The following is a 25,999-nucleotide window of genomic DNA, read 5'->3' as shown; positions in this document are numbered from 1 at the left end:
CAGGAGGAAGATAAGAAGAGAAAGTTTTGGTTGACCGGGTCAAACAGCAAAAGCAACAAATAAGGTACCCTGGAATTGAAACTGTTAAAAAACAATAACATTGTTCCCTAAAAAGATTTTTAAGCTGCGAAGGAGAGAGAAAAGGGAAAAGATTTGGTTTTTTTTTTCCTCCTTTTCCTATACTGACAGCTAAGAGACTTAAGCAAGAAATTGGAAAAAAATCCACTTTGACATCAATAGGCATTTAATGCTGAAAATAAAAAGTCAAAGGGATAATAAAGATTTCTGGATAATTAAAAGCTTTTGAAAACAGGAAAGGAGAGAAAAAGAATAAAAGGGTAGGATCTGTTAGGAGACTGCCTGGAATTAAAAAAGAACGTACAGCAAAATCTCAACAAGACTTCCAAAAGATACATTTTAACTGAAATATCACAACAAAAACTCCAGGAAGAGAAAGTCGAAAAAGAAATCAGAAAATATAACTCGGGACTATCTGGATTACTTGATGATTTCTGGATTCTTGGTTATTGTTTTGAATGACTAAAATCAATCAGGTGGTTGTTTAAAACTGTTTAAAATGGCTCCACTTTTAGAAGAACTGAAAATGGAACTTAAAAAGTACAAAGAAGATGCACAAGAAGAGACAGGTTCTTTTGGCTTCATATTTCAGTTTTTAGAAATGGAGATTTGGAATTATGAGAAACAACAAGAAATGCCTGCAGAACAAGAAGATTGCGACAAAGAAGAAGCCATCTTTAATGAACAAGTAATCTTAGATGGGGGAAAAAAAGGAAAGGGGGAAAAGAGAATGGAAAGTTTAAGATTGGGAAAAACAACTCCAAAAAAAATAGAGTGAAAAATAAGTATAAAATCAGAAAGCAACAGAAGAGGGAAATGCAGAAGAGAGAATTGGAACTAGAGAGACAAGGGGGTAAAAAGGGGAGGGAGAAGATGAGAGGGAAGAAAGAAAGGAAAAGAAGTTATAAAGGACAGAAGCAAAATATAGAGAAACAGGGCCTATTTAGAGATAATGGGTGAAAACTTAATGGAAAAAGGATTCTGCAAAGGTACATAAGATAGTATGGTTATATTAGAAGCAGAAATAATTTTAGAAAATATGAAACAATGTATGATTAAAATGTCTGATAAAATAGCTATCGTAATTCAATGGAATGCTTGTCAATAAATAAATGTAACAAAAGGTATATTTAATTATTTATAAAACATGTGAAGAGAAATAAGGGAAAAATTAATTATGGAGATTATATGTGTTTTTAAGGAAGTATGATATTTAATTGAAAAGTGTTAAAGATGTTAAGATTTTAACGATTATTAATGATAGAACTGAACTGGAATGGAATGAGGATTTATAATTACATATATTTACAATCTTTCTTTTTAAAAAATAATAATATAGTGTGTATTATAAGAATGTACCAAGCAGAATTCGATTGGAAGTTATGTATTATGTATTATATTGAAGGTCATAACCTTAAGGTATATATTGAAGTTTAAATAAGAGTTGAATGGATGTAATTAAAAGATATAAAGGTGTCATACTCCAATTAGTAACTACAGGAGAAAATTTGTTTAATGAGAAAAGATAATATGAAATTGAAACAGAACAGACAAAGGTATAAATATAATGATTTGAATTGAGATGAGATAATCAAAATAAAATTGAGAAAATTAAAAGAGGGGGAAAACTATATAGAAAATGTAAAATAGTATAAGATATGGAATAGAATATAAAAAGGAGCATGAAATTGAGTTTTGTGTCTGTATAAAGAAGTTCAACCCGGGACCATGCTATTTTCAAAAAAGATGTTTTACTTGTATTTTGTGTGTGAAAACCCAAATAATACTTTATTAAAAAAAAAAAAAAAGAAATTTGGGTCCCAATTAAGGTCTAATGACGGTCCTGTAATTGATATTAGCTACCTCTTAGGTTTCACTTTAGTACTGTGAGGTTTTAGGTATTTTGCCTAATTATACAATCTACATTTCTCATAGTCCTTGCGGAGCAGGATAGCGCAGCCGCTCAACAGTACGTGCGCCAAGGGTCCCCAAATTCATTGAGAGCAGAGCTGTGGGCGCTAATTCTGAACATTTCAACCCAGCCAGAGGTAAGTTGGAAAAGTAGAATGGAAATACGGATTTCTGTTTACATTCCTGTGACAGCTAAGTGTATGTTTTGGTTCTAGAATTGAGCATTGTTGGAGTCTTTTTTTTTTTTTTTTTGCAAGATCCTACAGGGGCATCTGTATTTATTTAACACTTTTGTTCAAACTTCTGACTTTCTAGCATAACATTTTTTTTAACAGTGGACTCTTCTTATATCAATAAATGCTGCTGAATGTGCAGCATATTCCCAGGTCTCAGAACTGTCTGATCTTTTCCCACCCACGTTTTGTGCAACTTCTGCTTCCCTTTTTGCGGGAACGCCTACAAAAACATCCCCAACCCTCTTCCCAATACAGGATGAACTGAATGGCCTTGTGATGACCCGGGGCGTAGCACAAAGGCAAATAAGTAATAAGAGTCCCTTATTATCTCCAACTTTGCCCCCAGTGTCCAGGTTACCCTCGGCTGGAGAAAAACTCCCAGGAATAGCCTTCAGTCCAAAACAAGGTACACACAAACTGTAACTTAAAATCCAAAGAAACCAAACTGAAGTAATTAGCTTGACAGGGCAGGAGAAGGAATTTCAGACTTGAAAGCACAGCAAAACTCACACAGTTGGGAAGATGCCAAGAACACAGATAAGTCAAGACGATACAAGATAAATTCACGTTTGCTCCTAACAGCTTGCTGCATGCAGCTTGGCTTTTTTATACACTGTGTTCCCAGCTGCAGCTAATGAAGGGAATCGGGGCCCTTTCCTCCCCCGTAAGCCACACAACCCATGTTGCTCTCTTCTCTGTTCCTCCCCTGCGTGCCCTAAGATGAAGAAGGGGTGGCCCTGAGTCTTCCTCTGAACTCCCTCTCCCTTGGTCTCCCTCTCCTCTGCTCTGCCCAGCTGGACTTTGCCCTTCCCCAGTTTCCTCCACAGCCAACGGAGCCACATTCCCACTGATGTGGAATAAGTGGCCCTGGGGATGCTTGCAATGGTCATAAATGTGAAAAAACTGTCATCAGTTATTTTTTTTTCAGTACCGTTGTGATTTTGAGCGGTAACTAAACGAATGATTGTCTGAGTGGTGCGGTGGCCTAGAGGTGGAGCTCTCGCCTCACAATCAGGAGCCTGGGAGTTCGATCCTAGGTAGAGGCAGATATTTCTCTCTCTGGGCACAACGAGAATATATCTGCTGAACAAAACTCATCATTGGTGACAGGAAGGGCATCCGGCCAGTAAATACTCAGCTCCTTTCAGTTGCCCAAACTCCACCCTGCTAGAGATTATGGGGTCATTAAAAGAAGATGATGATGACTAAATCAATGATTGTCATTCAAGGGCTGCCTATATATTATGAGCATTTCCCAATGCAAAATGGGAAAACCCGCATTATATTGTTATAAAGTCAGGGTGGATGAATAGTTGGAAAGCCTGGTCAATAGGAAGACCAACCTCTCTCTCTCTCCCTCCCTCTCCCTCTCCCTCTCTCCCACCAATGTTGGCAAGCCACCATGACTCCGGGGAGGGGAGGGGTGCGAACCGGTGAGAACTGAACCGATAGCATGCAAACACGGAGAATAAATATAAACACATTCTAAGTTCCTTTTGGAGATGGTCCTTAGAAAAAGGAGAAAACTTTGGAATTCCCACAACATTCCTTTTCTTATCTCTTCATATAAAGGGTTTTCTCTTTAAGCTTCTCAAGTAAAGGGTCAGCAGCTTAGAGGATTGCTTTTAAGAAGGGAATATATTTCAAGCTCTCTGCTCTGACTCTCTACATTTCAGGGCTACTAATGCTGTTCTGCAATTCTCTCCTTCGTTAAAAAAGGGAATTAAATTGACATTGTGGTTCCAGCCAGGGAAAGAATTGCTAATCTTAGAAATAGGATTAGTTGAAGTCTTAATGTAAAGGAGTAAAGTTTAAAGCATGTTATCATTAGACATTCTTTCTTCCCCTTTTTCCTTTTTTTTTCACCCCCCCATCCCTTTGGAAAGAAAATATCTTCCCCTTGAAACCATTAACCTAAATTATGATCCCTTTCTATCCCCCTTATTTTAATCAATTTAACCTTTAATATAATACCCAATCCCAACCTGATTTTTCTTGAAATTATCTAATAGCATACCAAAATAATTAAATATATAATTAGATAATAAGCCTAAATGAAAAAAAATATTATAATAAAATTTTTTTATAGGGGGTCAGTCTCTTCGGGGGCGAATGACTGGGGAAAATGGCTAATTTTTGTAATTGTATAGCTGTTTTCTCTTAAAGATCCCAGAATTTAAAACAATTACAGGATGACTTTAGCTATTAGCTCTTAGAGTTTTTATAGATTAAGTGGATTTTGACTCCATCTTTATGAAAAAACCAGTGCAATTCTTAATTTAATTTATAAAGTATTAATATACATAGTTATTCAGGGGGGATTTTTTTTAAATAAAGGGACTACATTCTTTTTATATAGGTTTTCTTCTGTAATTCTCTCAGGCTTATCTGCTAGGCATAGGGGTTTATTTTATGAAAAAAGATTTATATGGTCATTCATCTTTAGAACACAACTTGAAGCAGCTCAAAAGAATAATAAAATTACAAACAATTAAGACTTTAAAAACTAAAATGAAGAACTAAAAAAAAATAAAGAAAGCCCTCAGGCTCCAACACAATTGGGATGTTAGTGTGAAAATTGTGGCCTGATCTAGTGATTTTGTGTTTTATTAAGCCTCAACACAGTGCGGCTTCCGGTTTGAGCTTCTTCGGTGATAGACCGAAATCTGCGATCGTGCGCAGTTTCGATCTGTGCTCGCCACTGGAGCGCCTCAAGCCGGCTGGTTTCGGGGCTAAGCCACCCCGTAGAGGTGGTGAAGAGGGGGGAGACTGCTAGCAGGGTCGAGGAGAGTTGCATCTCTCCTCCCCAGCTGGCCATTACTCCCTTTCCCGAAGGCGGTTGCAGCAGTGGTCAGAAATGGCCACCTCAAAGAAGAACTTGACCGGAAAAGAATGTGCAGGAGGAAGATAAGAAGAGAAAGTTTTGGCTGACCGGGTTGAACTGAAAAAGCAACAATATAAGATACCCCAGAATTTGAATTATAAAGAACAACATTATTCCCAAAGAAGACTTTGAAGCAGCGAATGAGAGAGGGAAGGGAAAGGATTTGTTTTTTTTTTCTTCCCTATATAAACAACTAAGAGATTTAAGCAAGAAACCGGCAAAAATCCACTTTGACATTAACAGGTATTTAAGATGAAAATAAAAAGTCAAAGGGATAATAAAGATTTCTGGATTATCAAAAACTTTCAAAAGAAGGAAAAAACAAAAGGATGGGATCTGGAAAAATGGAGGAGACCACCTGGAAGTGAAAGGAATTAACAGTGAAACTTTAATAAGATTCCTAAAAGATACATTTTAACTGAAACTTTGTAACAAGATAAGAGAACCCCAGGAAGAGAAAGTGGGGAAAAAAAGCAAGAAGAAACAGCTTTGGATTATTTGGTTTACTTGGTGATTTTTGGATTTTTAGCTATTGGATTTAAAGGACTAAAATTAATCGGGTGGTTGTTTAAAAGTTTTTAAAATGGTATCACTCTTGGAAGAATTGAGAATGGAACTAAAAAAACAGAAAGAAGATGCACAAGAAGGAAGAGGTTCTTTTGGCTTCATATTTCAATTTTTAGAAATGGAGATCCTGAACTATGAGAAACAACAAGAAATGCCTGTAGAACAAGAAGGGCGGGACAAAGAAGAAGCCATCTTCAATGACCAGGTATTTCTATGTGGGGAAAAGAAAGGAAAGGGGGGAAGGAGAGTGAAAAAATTAAGATTTGAAAAAACAACCCCAAAAAAGAATAGTTTGAAAAGTAATTACAACATTAGGAAGAAACAGAAGAGAGGATTACAGAAGAGAGAATCAGAATTAGAGAGAGAAGGGGTCAAAAAGGGAAGGGAGAAGAAGAGGGGGGAAGAGGGAAAGGAAAAGAAATTATAAAGGACAGAAACAGGACATAGGGAAAACGTATAAGGATTTAGGGCATAAGCCTATTTAGAAGACACAGAGATAATGGGTGAAAACTTAATTGAAAGGGGGATTCTGCAAGGGTACATAAGATAGTATTGTTATATTAGAAATAGAAATGAACTTTGAAAATATGAAACAAGTGTGATTAAAATGATAGATAAAATACTCAGTAATGTAATGGAATGTTTAATAAATAAATGAAATAAAGAGAATGAGAGAATGACATTAGGAAAGGAGGGGAACATTTTAATTATTATAAATGTGTTATAAAAATTTAAGTGAAGAGGAATATGAAAGAAACATGAAAAATTATGGAAATATTATAAGTGTTCCTAGAAGTATGATACCCTATTGAAAAGAAATGTTAAGGATGTCAAAGATTATAACTAACATTAATGATAGAGCTGAATTGGAATAGAATAAGTATTTTATTTATTATTGTTTTATATATATATTCAGCTCTATCATTAATGTTAGTTATAATCTTTGACATATATATATATATATATATATATCTCCTTAAGAACTTATTGCCTATTCTAAGAATGTACCAAGCAGAACCCGACTGGAAGTTATGTGTTATATTGAATGTTATAATTGTAAAGGCATAAACTGAAGTTTAAATAAGAGTTGAATGGATAAAAATTAAAAGATACAAAGGTGTCATATTCCAATTAGTAACTACAGGAAAAAAATTTGTTTAATGAGAAAAGAAAATATGAAATTGAAACAGGACAGGCAAAAGTATAAATATAATGACTAGAAAGATATTGAAACTTAGAAAAAGATATATATATAACTGAATTTAGAAAGGAATGAGATAATTAAAAGTAAGATTGAGAAAACTAAGGGAAGGGAAAAATTATTGAGAAAATGTTAAAATACTAATAAGATATGGAATAGAACACAAAGATGAATATGAAATTGAATTTGTGTCTGTATGGAGAAGTGATAACCCGGGACCATGCTATTCTCAAAAAAAGAAATTTTATTTGTATTATGTTTTGTGAAAACCCAAATAAAATTTTTATATAAAAAAAAGCCTCAACACAGTGTTAGTAGTCATTTTATTTTAATGCGATTATTTCTATTTTGTTTCTTGCCATATGAACTGATTTAATACGTAAAATAAATGATGCCCACCAATATGTTGGGGAATTACAGGTCAAAATAGAATTCAGGCAAAGTCAGAAGAATTAGAATTCAGCTAGTCAGAACTACCGGTTCACCAAACCAGATATAAAATTAACATCCGGTTCAGCTGAACTGGCGTGAACCATCTGAAGCCCACCCCTGGTTTTGCCCCATTTTACGACCTTTTGTCAGCGTTCCAGAAAACCTCCACTCCAATCAAATAACTCCGAGGCAGTCATCTTCTCAAAAGTTCTGTTTTAATGGGATAGTAAACTGGCACATCTGGGGAATCCCGAATCTGAAAGTTCCGGACTTCCTTGCAATAAATAAAATCTACACATCCACCCCCTGCACCCATCATCACATCACATGCCCCAATCACTATCCGTCCCAACTTGTTTCTTCCCCTCACTTAAGTGCAGAATAACATGGATAACCATTTGTCTGAAATGGTATAGGGTTTCCTTCCTTAGCAGGGGGTTAGACTAGAAGACCTCCAAGGTCCCTTCCAACTCGATTATTCTATTCTATTCTAAACTGTCAATTGATCCAGATGAGCTCGTGGAATTTCTCTCTTTCTACCTAGTCTCCGATGTAGGTCAACCACCTGTTTTCTATCCTCAATCAGCCAGACACCACAAGGAAACTGTTCTTAATGTCATGTCTAACTTAAGAATGTCTGGGATGTAACACAGTCAAGCAAATAATTGACATGTTCTGAAGTTGTTGAATCCTGATGCAGTATTTTCAGAAGGCATAGGAATTCAATTTGTAAACCTAGGAGGAACTTCATTATTTCATTGATACGAAGAAATGGATTTGGTCTTCCCCAAAGTGCTTTTTCAGGAGGCAACTGGACTTTCTTGTTTTTTTTCTTTTGAAGACATTTTGCTTCTCATCCATGAAGCTTCTTCAGCTCTGACAGGATAGCGAGGACTGGAAGGATTTATATTCCTTACAGAGAGCTGGTCATTTGCATCCTATTAGAGGGTCGTTGAGGCCACTTGGAGGTTTATCTGTGTCCTCAGGGTCACCTGAGTAGTGCCCCTGGTTCCTGCAGTCTGCAACTTTTCACTCTCTGGAAATCCATTCCTACTCCCACACCATTCCAAGGATGTTCATCCCAAATTGTTTAGCTAAAACAGGGGTCTCCAACCTTGTCCACTTTAAGACTTGTGGACTTCAACTCCCAGAGTTCCAAGCCACTGGCTGAGGAACTCTGGGAGTTGAAGTCCACAAGTCTTAAAGTGGACAAGGTTGGAGACCCCTGAGCTAATACATGTAGAGATTCTCAGTCATGCAGGTCGTGGCTTTCAGGAGGTAACTGGACTTCCTTGGTTTTTCTTTTGAAGACGTTTGAATTTTCATCCAAGAAGCTTCTTCAGCTTTGACAGGATAGTGTGGAATGAAAGGAGTTATATTTGGTCTATTCTGCATCGATGTTGTGAAAATGAATTGAAGTCATCTGTATTATATGTTGGAGACAAAACATGAATTCATTAATGCCCGTGGATTTTTTTAAAGTTCTTTCCCCCCTCCCTTCTGTTGCATTTAGTGTTTTAATCACTAACATATATACCTTTTTTTTAAAAAAATAATAATAACTCCTGTGTATTTCTTTGTCATTGTTTGTCATTGTTTTATTTTAATGAAATTCTACCCTACAAATGTCTCTTAATCACCTTTTAAAATCCACTTTTGATAACAGTTTCTGTTTGAATAATAAAACATAAATGCTTATGGAAATGAATCTTGTATTTCCTTGTTTTAAAATATTTCTTATTCCTTGTTTGGAGATGAAATGTGTTTCATTTGTTTTGACGATGAATATCTAACAGTGTTTCTGAGATTATATTTGGATATCCTGAATGAATTTTTTCCCAGTTCCATTTTTTTTTAATTTCTGGAACTCATTTATTTACGTAAGGCATTCAGTTCTGCCTTTCCACTATAATCAGAGCTGGTTATATAAGAACTTTAGAACAATAATATTTAAAAGCACTGAGATCAGTATTACAGCCGAAAAACCTAATATACATATAAAACAGGCAATAAATTAACTTCATTCACAGCAGGGGTGTCAAACTCAAGGCCAGGGGCCCAGATCCGGCCCGCAGGATGCTTAGATCTGGTCCACCGGACCATCCTGGAAATAGTGAAGGACCAGCCTCCGATGCCTCTGCCAGTGAAAACGGAGCTCGGGAGGACCACGCCCCCCCCCCCACTCTGTTTTCACTAGCAAAGGGTTACAGCCAAAAACGGAGCTTGGGAGCCTGTTTTTGCTGGCAGAGTGCTTGGGCGACCACAGGTGCCCTCCCCCTCAACACAAGTGATGCCATGCTAGCCACGCCCACCTTGGCCATGCCCACCCCGGCCCCCTGAGGTCAAACACAACCCCAATGCGGCCCTCAATAGAATCAAGTTTGATACTCCTGATTCACAGCAAAGGTAAATATAAAACATTTTTATCACAACTAAGTAAAACTAGCAAATTTTTAAATTGTGTGGTTTCCAGTAACACTGGTTGATTTTTTGCGGGGGGGGGGGGGGGGGGGGGGTAAAATTTTTAAATTTTATTTTATTAGGGCCCGGGCCCGAGCTTGGGAAAGGGGGGGGTTTGTTTCTTTTGCTTGGCCGGGGGGGCAGGGATTTTTTTTTTCCCTCTTTTTGTTTCATTCCCCCGAAGGGCGCTCGGCGGCCAACCCGGGGGTGCTTCCGGCCCCGCCCAAAAGCCGTCCGCGCCCTTTCACCAGGAACCGTCTGGCGGTTAATAATATTGAAAAATACCGCCCAAACAATTTTAGTATTATCTATTCACAGTTGTGTGAAATCAAAGGTGGCAGTTCTTTAGCTGGTACAGGTCTTCATATGTATCCAATTCTTGATGTCGTGATGTATCAGCAGAGTAAATTCTGATAGTATATGAGCCACAGTGGCGCAGTGGTTAAGAGTACAGCACTGCAGGCCACTTCTGCTGCCTGCCGGCTGCCTGCAATTTGGCAGTTCAAATCTCACCAGGCTCAAGGTTGACTCAGCCTTCCATCCTTCCGAGGTGGGTAAAAGGAGGACCCAGATTGTTGGGGAGGGGCAATATGCTGACTCCATAAACTGCTTAGAGAGGGCTGTAAAGCACCCCTGACCCCTCACCAACCTTTTGGATCTCAGGGACCACCAAATTCATAATTTTAAATCCCGTGGACCAGAGACCCTGGGAAAAATACCCCAAAAAGTGCAGGAAAATTCCCCACCGTGTTTTCCTACCAATCGACCATTCTTTATTTGGGATCACAGGATACCGTCTCTATCTCCATTCTCAGAGGGAGAGAGAGAGAGAGACTTTTGGCTTCATGAAAGGAAAGCAGCAAAAGCAGCAGAAGTCTTTCTTTCTCCCAAATCCCGCCAGAAATGAGTCTTTGTGAGACTTGTGCCAGCGCAGCCTCTTGGAGCAGGATGCCTTTCAGGCTCCCAAAGACTCATTTCTGGTGGAGCGTTTAGGACTGCGTGATGTATCGGTGGATTATCCGAGCAGATCCCAGTAAGGTGGCCTTCTGCAGGTGACCAATGGTGATTTTGTCAGCACCAGTTGTTCTTAAGTGCTTGCCGAGGTCTTTAGCACAGCACCCAGTGTGCCGAGTACCACTGGAACCACCTGTACTGGTCTATGCCAGAGTCTCTGCCGTTCGAGTCCTGATATCTAGTGATTTTTTCAAGTTGTTTCTCGTCAATTCTGCTGTCACCAGGTATGGCAATGTCGACAATCCACACTTTTTTTTTCTCCACAGTCGTGATATCCGGGGTGTTGTGTTCCAAAACTTTATCAGTCTGTATTCGGAAGTCCCACAGTAGTTTTGCATGCTCATTTTCGACCACTTTTTCAGGCTTATGATCCCACCAGTTCTTTGCTAAAGGCAGATGGTAGTTGTGACACAAATTCCAGTGGACCATTTGAGCGACTATGTTGTGACGTTGTTTGTAGTCAGTCTGAGCTATTGTCTTGCAACAGCTCAGTATATGATCATCGATCACATTTATTGTTGTTGTTGTTGTTATTATTATTGTCTCTTTTATTCATTAAACATGAAACTCAGTAATAAAAAAGGTTTTAGATTGTGCAGAAATGGATAGGCTTTCAATGGAAATGAAAGAGAAGAAACAGAGTACCATGAAATCTGGAGTCTATGGTACAATTGGCTACAAGATAGATATAAAATAGATAAATTAAAGAAAGTTTATGGTGAGATGAAACAATATTGTCTGACTTAAGTATAACTACGTATAATTATGTAACTAACTATGTAAATATATAAATATATGTTATAAATTGAATGTAAAATAATTGTAATAATATTTAGTAACAATTTACATATTAAGAACATGTCAATGAGAGTGAACGCCACTACAAATACGCTGAAGTGAATGGAAATATGTTTTTAATTGTAAAATTTGACCGATAAAGATTTTTTTAAATTAAAAAAAGGCATGAAACTCAGTCAACTGAACATTTAAAAATGTATCACAAGTATCATTGACTGGCGTTAATGGTTGATATGGGATGACAATTATTATTATCGTTATTGTTATTATTATTTCATTTTAGGATATCTTGTACTATGAGCAGCTGAAGTCTAACGTGATCCAGTACAATCTTTTGGTGGACAGTCTGATTTATAAAGTAAGTAATTTTTGTACTGCATATTTCTGTGGTCAGTAGTTAACATGTTACTCAGCCTTTAGGCTTTATATAGTGAAAATAAATGTTTGTTTTGACTGCTTAATGTCTTTTAGAATGGCTAACCTTATTAATTGTGTTCTGCTGGCAAGATAGCTGGTAGCAAACTAATCCAAGGGCCTTGAATTTCTGACTAGTAAGGAGTGAAAAATCTCTATGGTTCTGCTATGATCACCACAATTATAGCTTTTGAATGTGGTGTTTAGTGCTAACAGAGGAATCAAAATCAGCATGACTCTTGCTCTAGGAATTCCCATTTACTGCATTTCTCTTTAGAATCCTTTGGAATGTGGCATATCTCAGTCTGGCCAAACACAATTTCGTTTCCTGAGTAAATGGGGAAATAAGCCCTCTTTGTTTGGACTGCTGACTAGTTAAATAATAAACAGCAGGAATAAATGGAGATCTGAGAAATGTCCGTTGTTGGATCCCACAATGTTTTGCTAGCAGTGTTCCAATATTTGAGTGGCTGCCCCAAAGAAGAGGGGATCAAACTATTCTCCAAAGCACCTGAGGGCAGGACAAGAAGCAATGGGTGGAAAATAATCAAGGAGAGAAGCAACTTATAACTAAGGAGAAATTTCCTGACAGCGAGAACAATTAATCAGTGGAACAGCTTTTGCCTTCAGAAGTTGTGGGTGATCCATCACTGGAGTTTTTAAGAAGAGGTTGAACAACCATTTGTCTGAAATGGTTTAGGGCAGTGATAGTGAACCTTTTTGTTGTCGTGTGCCAAAAGCACATGCGCACGCGATAGCGTGCACAGGCGTGTACATGCCAGCACCCACAATTCAATGCGCCCCGCCCCCCTGCACATGCACGTGCAACACCCCCGCCCCCTTACCTGCACTGCGCATGTGTGTGCCTCCCAGCTGATTTTCAGCCCGTTTGAGGCCGTTTTCACCCTCCCAGACGCTCGAAGGAAGCCTCTGCAGCCTCGGGAGGCCGAAAAACAGGTCCGTTTAAGCACTTCCGGTATTTCCAGAAGGCCCATTTTTCAGCAGAGGCTTCCCTCAAGCCTCCAGGAGGGCGAATACGGCCTCAAACGGGCCAAAAATCAGTTGGGAGGCACGCACATGCCCAGTGCAGGTAGGTTTGGCTAGGGCTCATGTGCCCGCACAAATGGCTCTGCGTGCCACCTGTGCCATAAGTTTGCCATCACGGGTATAGGGTTTCTTGCTTGAGCAGGGGGTTCAACTAGAAGACCACCAAGGTCCCTTCCAACTCTCTTATTCTGTTTCTTTCATTGTAGATCAATAATTCTAATGGAACCTTCCGTTGCATTTGAAAATTAGAAGTCGATGAAAGGCTGTGCTTGATATATCGTTAGTGCCGTAGCTGTTGTTAGCGCCATTAGATTACAATAATGCTGCCTGTTGTTATATTGTGTACAGTGTGAGAGGTGCCCATGTGGAAAAGATGTGACTCAGCTTCAGAAAGTTGTGGTTTTTTATTTTATTTCAGGATGTGAAATTGACAGCCAGCAATGATGACTATTATTTTGTGTTTGAGGATTATTTATATCAGGTAAGTAATTTACGTGGAACAAATGGCAAATCATACGTCACTGGAAGAAGGACATTTGGGGCAGAGTAGAGTTTGTTCTGTTTACTTTGTAGATCAAATAAAACTTGTAATGCAACAGCTGCTCTTAAGTAGAGCTACAGTGCGTTGCTATGTGTACAGTTTACACAAGAGTAAATTCCATTGATGTTTTGTGGGGCTTACCTTTAAGTTAAACCTGTTCAGAATTGGGTTACTGGTCCAAGTGACTGTATATAAATCATTGCCTAATAAGAAATCATTCAATTGTGCCTGTGGATTGTTAACATTAACCATAGACAACTCTGAATCAACAATGATAAGATATCTCTTGGATAAGTTCAAATCTTTGTTGAATTCCTTGAAAACGCCTTGTAAAATGTGCCAGCCTGTACAGTTGGTTAATTGATTTTACCAGCTAAACTCTGAATTATAGAGATCGAGGTCTTTGCAACTGGATCAAAGACATTTCGGTGCTATTTCTTAATTTCTGCTGTTTATTCAGTAATTCTATAGACTCTTTAGGATATTTTAATAGCAATGACTTCCCCATTGTTCATAACAGTATATTCTTATTATGTGTATATCAATGCATATAAAGCATTGTGCTACTTTTTGGACTTCTGTCGAATTGCAATTCGTTTCACCGGTTTCAAAAATGCTGTTCATCACTAGGCAAGTGAAAAGTTTATTTAGTGTATTTGACTTATTATATATATTGATATTTATTCGTTATTGGCTAGGACAACTGCATAACAATGAGTCTCAGCATGATGCTGAAATATGAAAAATGTTTAAAGAATCCTAAACAAAATGAAATAAACCCTACTCCAGGGAGAAAACAGAAAAAGAAAACAAGTTAGTCATGCTAAAACAATAGTTCAAAGTCGAATTCCTGGGGAAAAACCACAAGGATTAATCTCAACTGTATGATACCAGAGAGTTCTGGGAGGGGCCCAGTTGGGTAGAGGGCATATCGCTCAAGATGGCTGGCTAAATTTTTATGACTGAAACATATTACAAAAACAAGCAGAAGCACTAAAAAGGCAATAAAGCCAAAAACAAAACTAACAAACAAAAAAAAGCAGGAAAGTAGGAAATGTTAAGGTTCCCCTTTCCTAAGGACACCATCTAGTGCAGGGATGTCAAACTTGCATCATCACGGAATCGTCACATGATGTATTGCGACTTCCCCCCTTCACTAAACCGGGTGGAGTGCCCAGCGCATCACACCTGTGGCCCATGGGCTGTGAGTTTGACACGCCTGATCTAGTGGGACCAAGAAGAAGGACTTTTTCTGTGGGGGCTCCCTCCCTCTAGAACAGGGGTGTCAAACTTGATTTAATTGAGGGCCGCATTAGGGTTGTGTTTGACCTCAGGTGGCCAGGGTGGTGTGGCCAGCTCGACATCACTCATGTTGGGGGCGCCTGTGGTGCCCCAATTGCTCTGACAGCAAAAATGGGCTCCGGACCTCCATTTTTGGCTGCGATGGCCCCCTGCAAATCTCTACCAGCGAAAACAGATCAGGAGAGCTGCCCACAGCCCTCCCGAGCTCCATTTTCACTGGCAGAGGCACCGCAGGCCAGTCCTTCGCTGTTTTGAGGGTGGCCCCATGGGCCAGATCTAGGGCCTTGAGTTTGACACCCCTGCTCTAGAACACCATTTTCCAATTTTTCTGGCTTTACGGACTGGCGGGGGTTTGTGTGAAAGGGGATTGTTTTGTGTGAGTGGGGCGTGCGGCGGGCGTGTGAGTACATGCGCACGCAGTCGCATTGGCGCAAGTGGCAGGCACATGCGCCCTCTGCTTGTGCAAATGGGGCTTTGCGCTCGCATTAGTGCAGAAGCGCATACAAACACAGCTGCGCCCCCTCACACACTTGCCTGTCAATTTCAACGGCCCTTTTCCGTACGGACCAAGGCTCAGTAGTGAACCGGGAGTTGGGGACCCCTGCTGTAGAATATCATCCCTGCAGAAACAAGGTTGGCCCCTACTGACTCATGCCCATGAAGGCCTGGTTTTTCCAAGGGGCCTGGGGACCTCTGCAGTGGGATGAAGGCTTGTTTGATTATTGTCACCAAAGGGGTGAGGGTTATTGGGTTTTTTTTTAAATTGTTTTTATATTGGGTTTCCCCCCCCCTTATAAGCCGCCTGGAGTCACTGAGTGAGAGCCGGGCGGACCCTATAAATTTTCTTAAATAAATAAAAGAAAACCTGGGGTTGGTAGATGAAGCATTATAGCTACTGTTGTTCTCAGCCAGTGGAGGCTAACATTTTTGGGCTCCTGTGCCAAAAATTGAGCGCGTGCCAGTGTACACACACATGCCAGCACCCAAAATGCAAATGTGTGCCCCCCTCCCCACACCCCCTGCTCATGCATGCGCAATCCCCCCCTCCGCCACTCCCTCACCTGCACTGCACCTCACAACTGATTTTTCAGCTGGTTTGAGGCCTTTTTCGGTCTCCCAGAGGCTTGGAAAAAGACTCTGCAAGGCTTTTCAGGCCAAATTATAGGCCCATTTCGTCACTTCCAGTATTACAGGAAGTGATGAAACGGGCCTATAATTCAACCTGAAAAGCCTTGCAGAGGCTTTTTTCCAAGCTTCTGGGAGACCGAAAAAGGCCTCAAACCAGCCGGAAAAAAAATCAGCTGTGAGGCGCGCGCATGCGCAGTGAGGTAAGTTTGCCTGTGGCTCTCATGCCAGCACAAATGGCTCTGTGTGCCACTTGTGGCACGCGTGCCATAGGTTCGCCATCACGGATCTAAGCATTGCTCTTGTTTGCAATGGAGATGAATGGGTAATGGCCATGGGTTTGGAAGAAAAGGTGGCATTCATGTGAAATTTGGGTCCTTTTAGGAGTTCTTCTGGAAAGGGTATCAAGAATACAAGTTTTAAACATTCAAAGATGATTTAAAGATAAAAGGAACCAACAATATTTGTTGTGCCCAGTCTTAGGCACATATAAAAGAAGTAACCGTGTGTGTGTGTGTGTGTGTGTGTGTGTGTGTGATATAATTTACTACTATGACCCTTGGAAAGGCACCCATAATTTATGCATCTATAATATATGACCTTTGTTTCTATTAAAAATGGAAGCTGTGTGTGTGTTTGTAATTGTCTGTGTCGCTTCTTTTAAATCTCTTTTAATGAAGGGTTATTACATTTGCAAATTTGCTAACATTGATTAAAATTTCAGTATAAATGTCACGGGGTTAGCCCCTCCTTTTCACAATGTTCAACTCAATTGGTCAAAGCTGTTGGAGTGGGGGGGTGTCCTTTTTTTTCTTCGCAGCTGCAATCAAACAAGCGTTCCTTAGCTTAGCGGATAAGAGTATTCTGAGAATAAAGTATAGGCAAAAATCTGATGCTCTCTAAAAAAGCATCATTAAGATATTTCTCTAATTGCCTTGCAGTTAAGAAGGCTTGCAAAATAAAAGCTTGTGATATTGAAGATGCCATCTAGCTAAAAGTACAGCCTTAAGAGTAGTAGACTAAAACATTGATTTATTTAGCTAGAAGAAAGCTGCATTACCCAAGCTGTAAAACACCAGGATCACATATTGTACATATGCCAAGCTAGACATGCTACAGAGAGGAAGTCAGTGTGCTCTTTTGCCTAGTTTCTAGCCAGAATTTTATGTTTCTAGGTGGCCTTTCAGGTGAAATAGTCTTACCTGTGTTTCCCTGAAAATAAGACCCTGTCTTATATATTTTTTTGCCACCAAAAAAGGCGCCAGGTCTTATTTTCAGGGGATATCATCCACTGACTAACCTCACTTGCGCACATCACCCTTGGCCTCCTTTTCACTGTCAGAGGCCTTCAGGAACTTCTTCTGTAGTGGGCAATTTTATCCTGAAGGCCTCTGCAGTCGATAACAGAGCTCTGGATCGATCTTGGCCTCTGTTATCAGCTACAGAGACTTTTAGGAAAGCCTTACTGACTACAGAAGAAATGGGCCGGCAAGGCAGGTGTCGAGGTGTGCGAGGCCTGGCTACAACTGTCCAAAGGTAAGTAAGGGCAGCTCCACCTCCCATCCCCACCCTAGCTTAATTTTTGCCTGTGCACTTTGGAGTGGGCAGGATCTTAATTAGGGCTTATATTGGGCGCACATGTAAAAAGCAAGCTAGGACTTACTTTCAGGGTAGGTCGTATTTTCAGGGAAACAGGGTAGATGTTCGTAGCTAGGCAGCTCACTACTCTTTGCAAATGCACCAAATGCCCCTTTCAAATCTTCTTAAGGGGAAGTTAAGAGAATCAGGTGGCAGAAAGCCCAATGCAATCCTAGGCTGCATCAAGAGAAGGATAATCTCAAGATCACATGAAGTGTTAGTACCACTTTATACTGCACCGGTGAGACCATGCTTGGAATACAGGTAGTCCTTATCATAGAGTTAATAACTCTGCAGTTCAGGCAGAATTGAAGGCAGAAGATTGTTTCCTGTGTGTGTGGTTTTTTGTTTTTTTAAAAAAATATCTCCGACAAAAGCTATTTCAGCCATTTCAGAAAAGAATTGTCCGGTGAAACAGAGTTACTTAGAGTCGATACAAATCCTCAGATTATCTAATTGCCAAATTCTGCTTCCGAGTGATAAGGATATGTCGTCAGATGTTCATTTCTTTGGGACTATTTATAATGAGTAATTTGGATATATCAATAACTGTTGGATAAGCAGTAAGAGGACGGAATGTTTCCATTTGTGTATAATTTCATGAAGTCTGCTCTGTGTCTGCATAAGTCAGGCTCAAGGCCAAAGACACACTGAAAAGCAATGGACTTCAGTCTTTTATTTGCTTACCTTACCGGATAGAATCTCTTGCCAAACTAAGGCTAATCCAGGCAGTCCTTGCCTTAACGACCACAACTGAGCCTAGAATTTATGTCGTTAAGTGAGGAAATTGGTTAAGTGAGTTTTGTCCCATTTTACGACTTTTCTCACCACATTTGTTAAGTGAATCGTTGCAGTTATTAATTGCACTTAACACGGTTAACGGAGGGAGGGAGGAAAGGAAGGAAGGAAGAGGGAGGGAGAAAGGAAACGAAGGAAGGAAGGTAAAGGGGTGGGAGGAAAGGAAGGAAGGAGGAAGGAAGGAAGATAAGGAAGGAGGAAAGGGAGGGAGGAAAGGAAGGAAGGAAGATATGGACGGAGGAAAAGAAGGGAGGAAAGGAAGGAAGGAAAAGGAAGGAAGATAGGGAAGGAGAGAAGGAAGAGGGAGAGAGAAAGGAAAGGAAGGAAGGTAAAAGGGTGGGAGGAAAGGAAGGAAGGATAGGGAAGGAGGAAAGGGAGGGAGGAAAGGAAGGAAGGAAGATATGGACGGAGGAAAATAAGGGAGGGAGGGAGGAAAGGAAGGAAGGAAGATAGGGAAGGAGAGAAGAGGAAGAGGGAGAGAGAAAGGAAGGAAGGAAGGAAGGTAAAAGGGTGGGAGGAAAGGAAGGAACGAAGGAAGATAGGAAAGGAAGATAGGGAGGGAGGAAAGGAAGGAAGATATGGATGGAGGAAAAGAAGGGAGGGAGGGAGGAAAGGAAGGAAGGGAGATAGAGATGGAGGAAAGGAAGCAAGAGGGGGAAGGAAGGAAGATTGGGAGGGAAGGAAGGTAGGTATGTCTTGAAAAAAAAACATAGCTAGAATTTTGAATAGCAAGTTTTTACACTGCCAATTTGTTGACAGTCTTAATTATTACTTTGTACAACAGTTAAATTAGTGTTCCTGCGTAATAAATCAGAATGAAAATGGAAACAAAAAGATAGGAAAGTTGCATGGAGCATGACAAGCTTCTCTGCGTTAGAGGAAATAATTAAATACAGTTCAGAATTCTGAGGTGGGGAAGTTAAGATACAGGAGGGGGGAGGAATTCTCATGTAATAGACCTTGTTTTGGAGTCAATATGACTAATATCCAGAGGAGCAGTATTCAGTGATAGTTGAAACTCAAAAAAACCTTTGGGCAAGAGAGTGACAGGTAGCCTCCCGACTTGTGATGGTATGGTGTTTGTAAACCTAGAGTTTAGAAGGATATAAAAATCATTCCCTGTGCATTTCTGAAATATTACACCTCTGGAAACCTGAAAGAAACCTGTAAAGAAGGAAGTTCAAAACCGTGTGGAGTACTTCTCAGCATTTGGGAAGGTGAATTTGCCTGTATTAATTTATTTCAAGTATGTATATACGCTGATAAAAACATACGACACAAAAATAGTTTATAATCAGGGAAGGAAAATGGGGCTGACTTTAAGACTATCAGCAAAAAGTCCATATTTGGGGGGGGCGGGGGAATATGGACAAAGAAGGAAGTACATTTAGAAAAATACAAAAGGAGATCTATGGGATTGTGAGAATGTGGGAAAGCAAAAGGCCAGGGGCTTGGTTTGTCTAAGAGGCAACTCAATCCAGAGCTAACAGATGTGGGAAGAAATCCTTTCAAAATGAAATTGTCTTAATTCAATTACTATTGCTGAGCCTGGGACCTTATTCTTAAGTTTTCAAGATTCTATGTTTACTCCTGGCTAGCATTAAGTCAATTCTGAGTCCCAGCAAAACCTCTTTTATTACATTAATGTGAATTTATTTCATTCACAGTCAGCCAACGGCTTGGCAAACAGTCTTGCAAAGGTATACTAATTAGCTCAGACCTTTATCAACCCAGGAACGCTGTCCAGTAAATAGTTCCACACTCAGTGCTGACAGGGAAGGGCTGAGTTATATAGACAAATCTTCACGAGACTAGAACGAACGGACGAATGAACGAGCAAGTTGTTTCCTGCAAAAGCCCCCTCCCCTTTTGTTTCTCTTTTAATCCTGATGGGAGGGGCCATTCATCATCCACCTGTGGCCTTGCTCCCATGTCGACCCTGAGTTCTTAATTGTGCCTTCCTTTTGGCAGCTCTGCGCATGCGCAGGCTGGGAACCAGTTCCAGAAGCTCTCCTACCTCACTGCCAGCCTGCCCTGGCCCCATCTCTGCCTCTGATACAGAACCCTCATCCAAGCCTTCCTCAACCTCCAGGACTGGCCCAGGTTCCTCCCCAACCTCCTCACTACTGTCCGACTGCTGCCAGCTCCGCCAGCCACTGGTGGGCCACAACAGGTCAGCATGGTCAGTGTGGAAACCAATCATAAGCCCCCTCCCCCTTTATTTTTCACTGCCATTGCAACTAAACAAACGATTGTAAGTTGTAGGAAATTGGGAGAACCAGGCTGGTGTGGTGGTTATGGCTAGTATCAGGAGACCACGAAGTTCTAGTCCTGCCTTTCAGCCCAAAGCTTCTGGGTGACCTTGAGCCAGTCCTTTTCTCCCAGCCCTAGAAAACAGGCAATGGCAAACTGTTTCTGAAAAATTCTTGTCCAAGAAAAACTTGTGGGGATTTTTCCAGGCAGTCTCCGAGGATTGAACTTGAATTGGAGGGAAGTAAAATGAAACAAAAATAAGAAGATATTTCTACCTTCACCCCCAATTCGTAGGGCAATCAGAGGAGCCCTTGTCTGTATCCATAATTTTCCCTCCTCTTTCTGCTGACATGGGTTCTTATAAACTAGTTTTTAATTTTTCCTGTTTATTTCTACTTTGCTGGCTGTGGTATATTTTAAGAGGTCGGATAGGAGCACGGGGGCTGATAAGTAGTGCTGAAAGTGTGTATTTAAGATAAAGGTACTTTGTCGTCTGACAAAAAAATGTTAACCAGCAAAAGTAGCAGGTTGTTCAAAGGAGGTAAGGCCATATCTCTGGCAGAAAATTATTCTGTCCTCTATCAGAAGCCCAGACGGATTTTCAAGACGTTTCTGCTTTTCTTTGACAAATACAATTTTCAGAGGATTTTGTTTATACAAATATTAAACAGAAAAGTACTCTCCACACAGGCCTTGCACTGGGAAACATTGTCATGGCGTTGGAAAAATTCTGTTTAAAATAAAAAGATAAGCTGCTGCACGTCCCACATTAGAATGATTACTCGTGGAAATGAATTTGCTGTAGTCTTGTGTGTGTGTGTGTGTGTGTGTGTGTGTGTGTGTGTGTATAGATAGATAGATAGATAGATAGATAGATAGAGAGAGAGAGAGAGAGAGAGAGAGAGAGAGAGAGAGAGCAGAATAAACGGAGCAGTCGGGTGTGTATAGGATTCTGAGTTTATTCTGAGTAGAAAAGTTGTCTTTGCTGGCAATCTAGTTTGAGTTTTCCCTACTGCTGCCTTAAGAAAACTAGGAAACTGGAGGTTATTTTTACAATTCTCCTTAGAAGTCCAAATAGGACGAAGCATACCTGTTAACCTTTCCAGAAACACAAAAGCCATTCTTCAGTTGGAAGAGATTAATCTGAACCCTTTTCTGTGTTTTAGTGTGTAGTAAGACGTTGACCTTTGCGGGAAATGCATTTTTTTTTTTCTAGATTCAGTTAAAAATGAGCTTATTATTGACACAGAACTTTCTGATAAGTTTGTGTTTTCCGCAGGTATTGCTTTGTTTCTCCCGAGACACTTCCGTGTTGGAACACTTTGCATACAACAGTGCTAGCCCACCCAGATCATTCATTCGAGGTAAAGAAACATTTTATTTGAAATGCTCGAGCCATACAGAGGCGCTGAAGAGAGAGAATTGTTTTATAAATGTTACTTGATGGTCTTAAGCAAACCAGGATTGGGTAACATTCAAACCTTAACGTCCATGATGACCAATGCACTTAATTACCACTTTCTTTGCATCTCATGGACGATGAACATGTGCTATCTTTGACGGGTTGGATACGTATGTTAGGCCCTGTTCTGACCTGGGCTTCCTAAGATCATGAGGCAGACTCCTCGTCCCAATAAAACCCCTTTTATTGAGGTTAAAGGGAACTCTTCTCCAGCAAAGTCCCGGCCAACAGTCTTTCATGAGATTTCACAACTACAGACCTTTATCAGGCTGGGAGAGTTGCCAGGCCGATATCTTCCAAATGCCACGCTGTAGCAGTAATTACTTGGCAAGAAGTCAGGAACAGATCTTCACCCTAATGAATTGAACTAATTGTTTCCTGCAAACACCACTCCACTTTCGCTCCTCTTTATTCTGTATGGGAGGAGCCACTGGGCCCTTACTCCTGAGTCAACTCTTGTTCCTTAACTGTTCCCTTCTCCTGGCAGCTCTGCGCATGTGCACACTGGGAACAGACTCCAGCTGTTCTTCTGCCCCACTGATCTCCGACTCTGAAGGCAGCTGATAACTGTCAGACGGCCCTGGCCCCATCTCTGCCTCCCACTCAGAGCACTCATCAGAGCCTTCCCCAGAATCCCGGACTGGCCCATGTTCCTCCCCAACCTCCTCACTGTACGAGTCTGCCGCCAACTCCTCTAGCCACTGGCGGGCCACATCAGGCCCTACAAAGGGAAAATGTTTCGGCTTTTGGGGGGAGGGGCTTCTGCGTAATCCAGCTGCTGAAACAACAATCAAAGTAAAAGATTGACAGGGGTACTGGGAGTCAGCCCAATTTACCCATATTCCATTTTATTTTTTAAAATGAAAACTGATGAAAATCAATGCTGTACCGTGGAGGAAAAATAGGCCTGCAGGCAGTTCTCGAACCTACAAGCACAGCCGAGCCCAAAATGTCTGTTGCTAAGTGGGTTTTGCCCCGTTTGCTTGGCCCACGCTTGTTAAGTGATTCCCTGCAGTTAAGTTGGTAGTATAGTTGTTAAGAGAATCCCCGTTGACTTTGCTTGTCAGAAGGTGACCACGTAACCTTGCAACCCTCATAAATATGAGCCAGTTGCCAAGCATCCAGTGGATCTGATCTGGGGCCACGGCTCACATGCCAGCAGAAATGGCTCTGTGTGCTACTTCCAGCATGCATGCCACAGGTTCGCTACCACGGTTCTAGATCATTACTTTAAGGATAGTTTTACCGGTAGTTAGTTCTCCACTTACAACAGTTCGTTGGCTGACTGTCCGATATTACAGTCATATTTTAAAAAGTGACTTATGATCATTTTTCACACTTACGACCGTCGTAGCATCCCCATGGGCAGGTGATTTAAACTTGGAGGCTCACATTTATGACGGTTGCAGGATCCTGGAAGTCATGTGATCACATTTTGCCACCTTCTGACTAGCAAACTCCTGTAACCTACTCCTCACTTAACAAATATAAATTTTGTACTTTTGTGGTCGTAAGTTAAGGACTATACAGCTCTAGATGGATTTGTTATTTTTATTATTATTATTTTCCTGTCCTCGGAATTTGCACTCTAGTTTGTTCCTCTTGTTCATTGTGACAGGTCTATATTTTTCATATGGAAAACTTTGCATTCTCTTTGCTGTTTCTCTGATGCTCGGTGTGTTATTTCTGTTTGTTTGTTTTTTTGTTGTTTGTTCGTTTGTTTGTTTTTGTGTAGGGAAGCTTGGAATGGAACAATATGCTGTGTTTTATCCGCCAAATGGTAAAGATGTTATATTGTTGCCCCCTCTAGTGGGAAACAGGGGGAACTATATACCCTTTTTAAAGAGTGGATTCTTTTGAATGGCATTTTTGTCCTTTGGGTAAAAAGAAATAACAACTGTTATTAAAAAAAAAATTGGCAGAACTTTTTTTTTATTTTTTGCTTTGAAGCATTCCAGGGTGTTTTTTCCCCAGCCATACAGAAGCAGGCTCAGAAGATTAAAGAATTGGTGCTGCTGCATTTATTTGATCCTTCTTCTTCCTCTTCTCCTTCTCCACCTCCTCCTCCTTCTTCCTCCTCCTCTTCTTCTTCTCCTTCTCCTTCTTCCTCCTCCTTTTCCTGTTCCCCTTCTCCTTTTCCTTCCTCTTCCTCCTCTTCTCCTTATTCCCCTTCTTCTTCCTCCTCCTCTTCCTCTTTTTCTTCTCCTTCCTCCTCCTCCTCCTCCTTTTCCTCTTCTTTTCCTTCTCCTTCTTCCTCTTCCTCCTCCTCTTTTCCTCCTCCTCCTTCCTCCTCCTTTTCCTCTTCCTCTTCTCCTCCTCCTCTTCCTCCCCTTCTCCTTCCCCCTCTTCTTTCTCCTCCCCTTCCCCTTCCTCCTTCTCCTCCTCCTGTCACAAAGGAGCAATTGCTTTTAAAATAAAACATCATTATCATTATTATGTAAGCTGCTCCAAACCAGGCTTGAAGCCAAACTGAAATGGATCTAGATAATCCCTTTCATCCAAAAATTCCTGGTGCCTCGCATGACCGCATGTTGAAGTAATTTGCTGAGAAATAGCAAACTTGACACCGGTTATGGTGGGGTCTCAAGAAAGAAAGATCTCACTCCACTACAGCCTCCCAAAGGTTGACTAGAAATAGATCTTCCTCTAGAGCAGCACATGATGCTCCCTTCAGCCTGTTGACAAAGTATTTTGTCCTAAGGCAGTTTGTGGCTGCTTTAATTAGCCAAGGAAGAACAAGGATGAAATGCACACCTTCTTGAATGTGTTCAGGTCTTTAGGCTGCGCGCAGTGAATCCCCTCTAATCCATCCAGGGAAAGTAGGTGTCAGTGATAACCTTGCTACCCATGTGTAATTCACAATAATTCCCCAACGTGTGTAGCAAAAGGGCCCCAGATGGCATCTGAGCCTGTCTTTCTAACTCCTATTGTGGCAGAATTTTATGCTGTGAGGGAGGTGATTTGTGCAAAATTTGGAATTCCCCCCCACCCACCCAACTTTCCCAAAAGTGCCTTCTTCCAAGAGGCAACGGGACTTTCTGGGGTTTTTCTTTGAAGACGTTTCACTTCTCATCCAAGAAGCTCCTTCAGTTCTTCTGGAAGCTTCTTGAAATGAGAAGCGAAACTTCTTCAAAAGAAAACCCCAGAAAATCCAGTTGCCTCTTGAAAAAAAAATCACATTTGGGACAACCTTGAACCTGGATGACTGAGAATCTCCGTAGATTTTTTTTTAAAGTTTCCTATTTCTGAAAACACCCACTCTTTAGACACTAAGTGGAATATGTTTGTTTTTTTCCCTTTCTTTAGGTGTCATTCCTTTCCATGGCTTTTCAATGTATGGTAAGTAGCTTGTCATTGGTAGATAATAGATAATAGATATGGTTGTGTAGAAGCTGTGGGTTGTCACGGTTCTTAAAACAGGTCCCTTTCTATATTATCTCTCACAACTTAATAACCTGGAAACTCTTTCGTTCCAGTGATGCTTGGATGTCTTTTTCTGAGCTTGCAAAAAAGAAAGAAAGAAAGAAAAAAAAAAGACAGAATTTGCATGGAGGTGCTATTCTTAGCAGCGTTTATGCACCTGCCAATTTTTTTTAGTAATTGCCAGCACACAAAAACAACACAGCTGCTTCTGAAAGTAGTAGGATCTACACAGCCAATGTAGTGATCTCCGTTCACCCAACTAATGCTTTCCAGCAATTCTTTTGACATAATACACAAGTGGTGTATTATCTGTGGTGCTGCTTAATTATTCCAACTGTCGGTAAGCAGTACCTGAATGAATATTAAGGGAAAACAGACATTCTTCTTCCATAGTTATAGTTATGCTGGAATAACT

General features: G+C 40.6%; 1 protein-coding gene across 4 annotated transcripts in view; it reads left to right on the top strand.

Moving 5' to 3' along the window:
- Positions 1-25,999, top strand: part of TBC1D19 (TBC1 domain family member 19) — a 72,980-nt gene that overhangs the window by 32,418 nt on the left and 14,563 nt on the right. For all 4 annotated transcript variants that reach the window (XM_087963502.1, XM_087963503.1, XM_087963504.1 and 1 more), the window contains exons 11-16: positions 2,014-2,126; positions 11,865-11,939; positions 13,461-13,523; positions 21,979-22,063; positions 23,897-23,941; positions 25,468-25,500. In XM_087963502.1, coding sequence (XP_087819628.1) covers positions 2,014-2,126; positions 11,865-11,939; positions 13,461-13,523; positions 21,979-22,063; positions 23,897-23,941; positions 25,468-25,500 — 414 coding nt within the window. The remainder of the gene's footprint in view (positions 1-2,013; positions 2,127-11,864; positions 11,940-13,460; positions 13,524-21,978; positions 22,064-23,896; positions 23,942-25,467; positions 25,501-25,999) is intronic.

This window comes from Notechis scutatus, chromosome 4 (genome assembly GCF_049901735.1).
Source record: "Notechis scutatus isolate UNSWTSFEM ecotype Mainland chromosome 4, rNotScu1.2, whole genome shotgun sequence".
NCBI classification, from domain to species: Eukaryota; Metazoa; Chordata; class Lepidosauria; order Squamata; family Elapidae; genus Notechis; species Notechis scutatus.
This window is presented reverse-complemented; position numbering and strand designations above follow the sequence as displayed.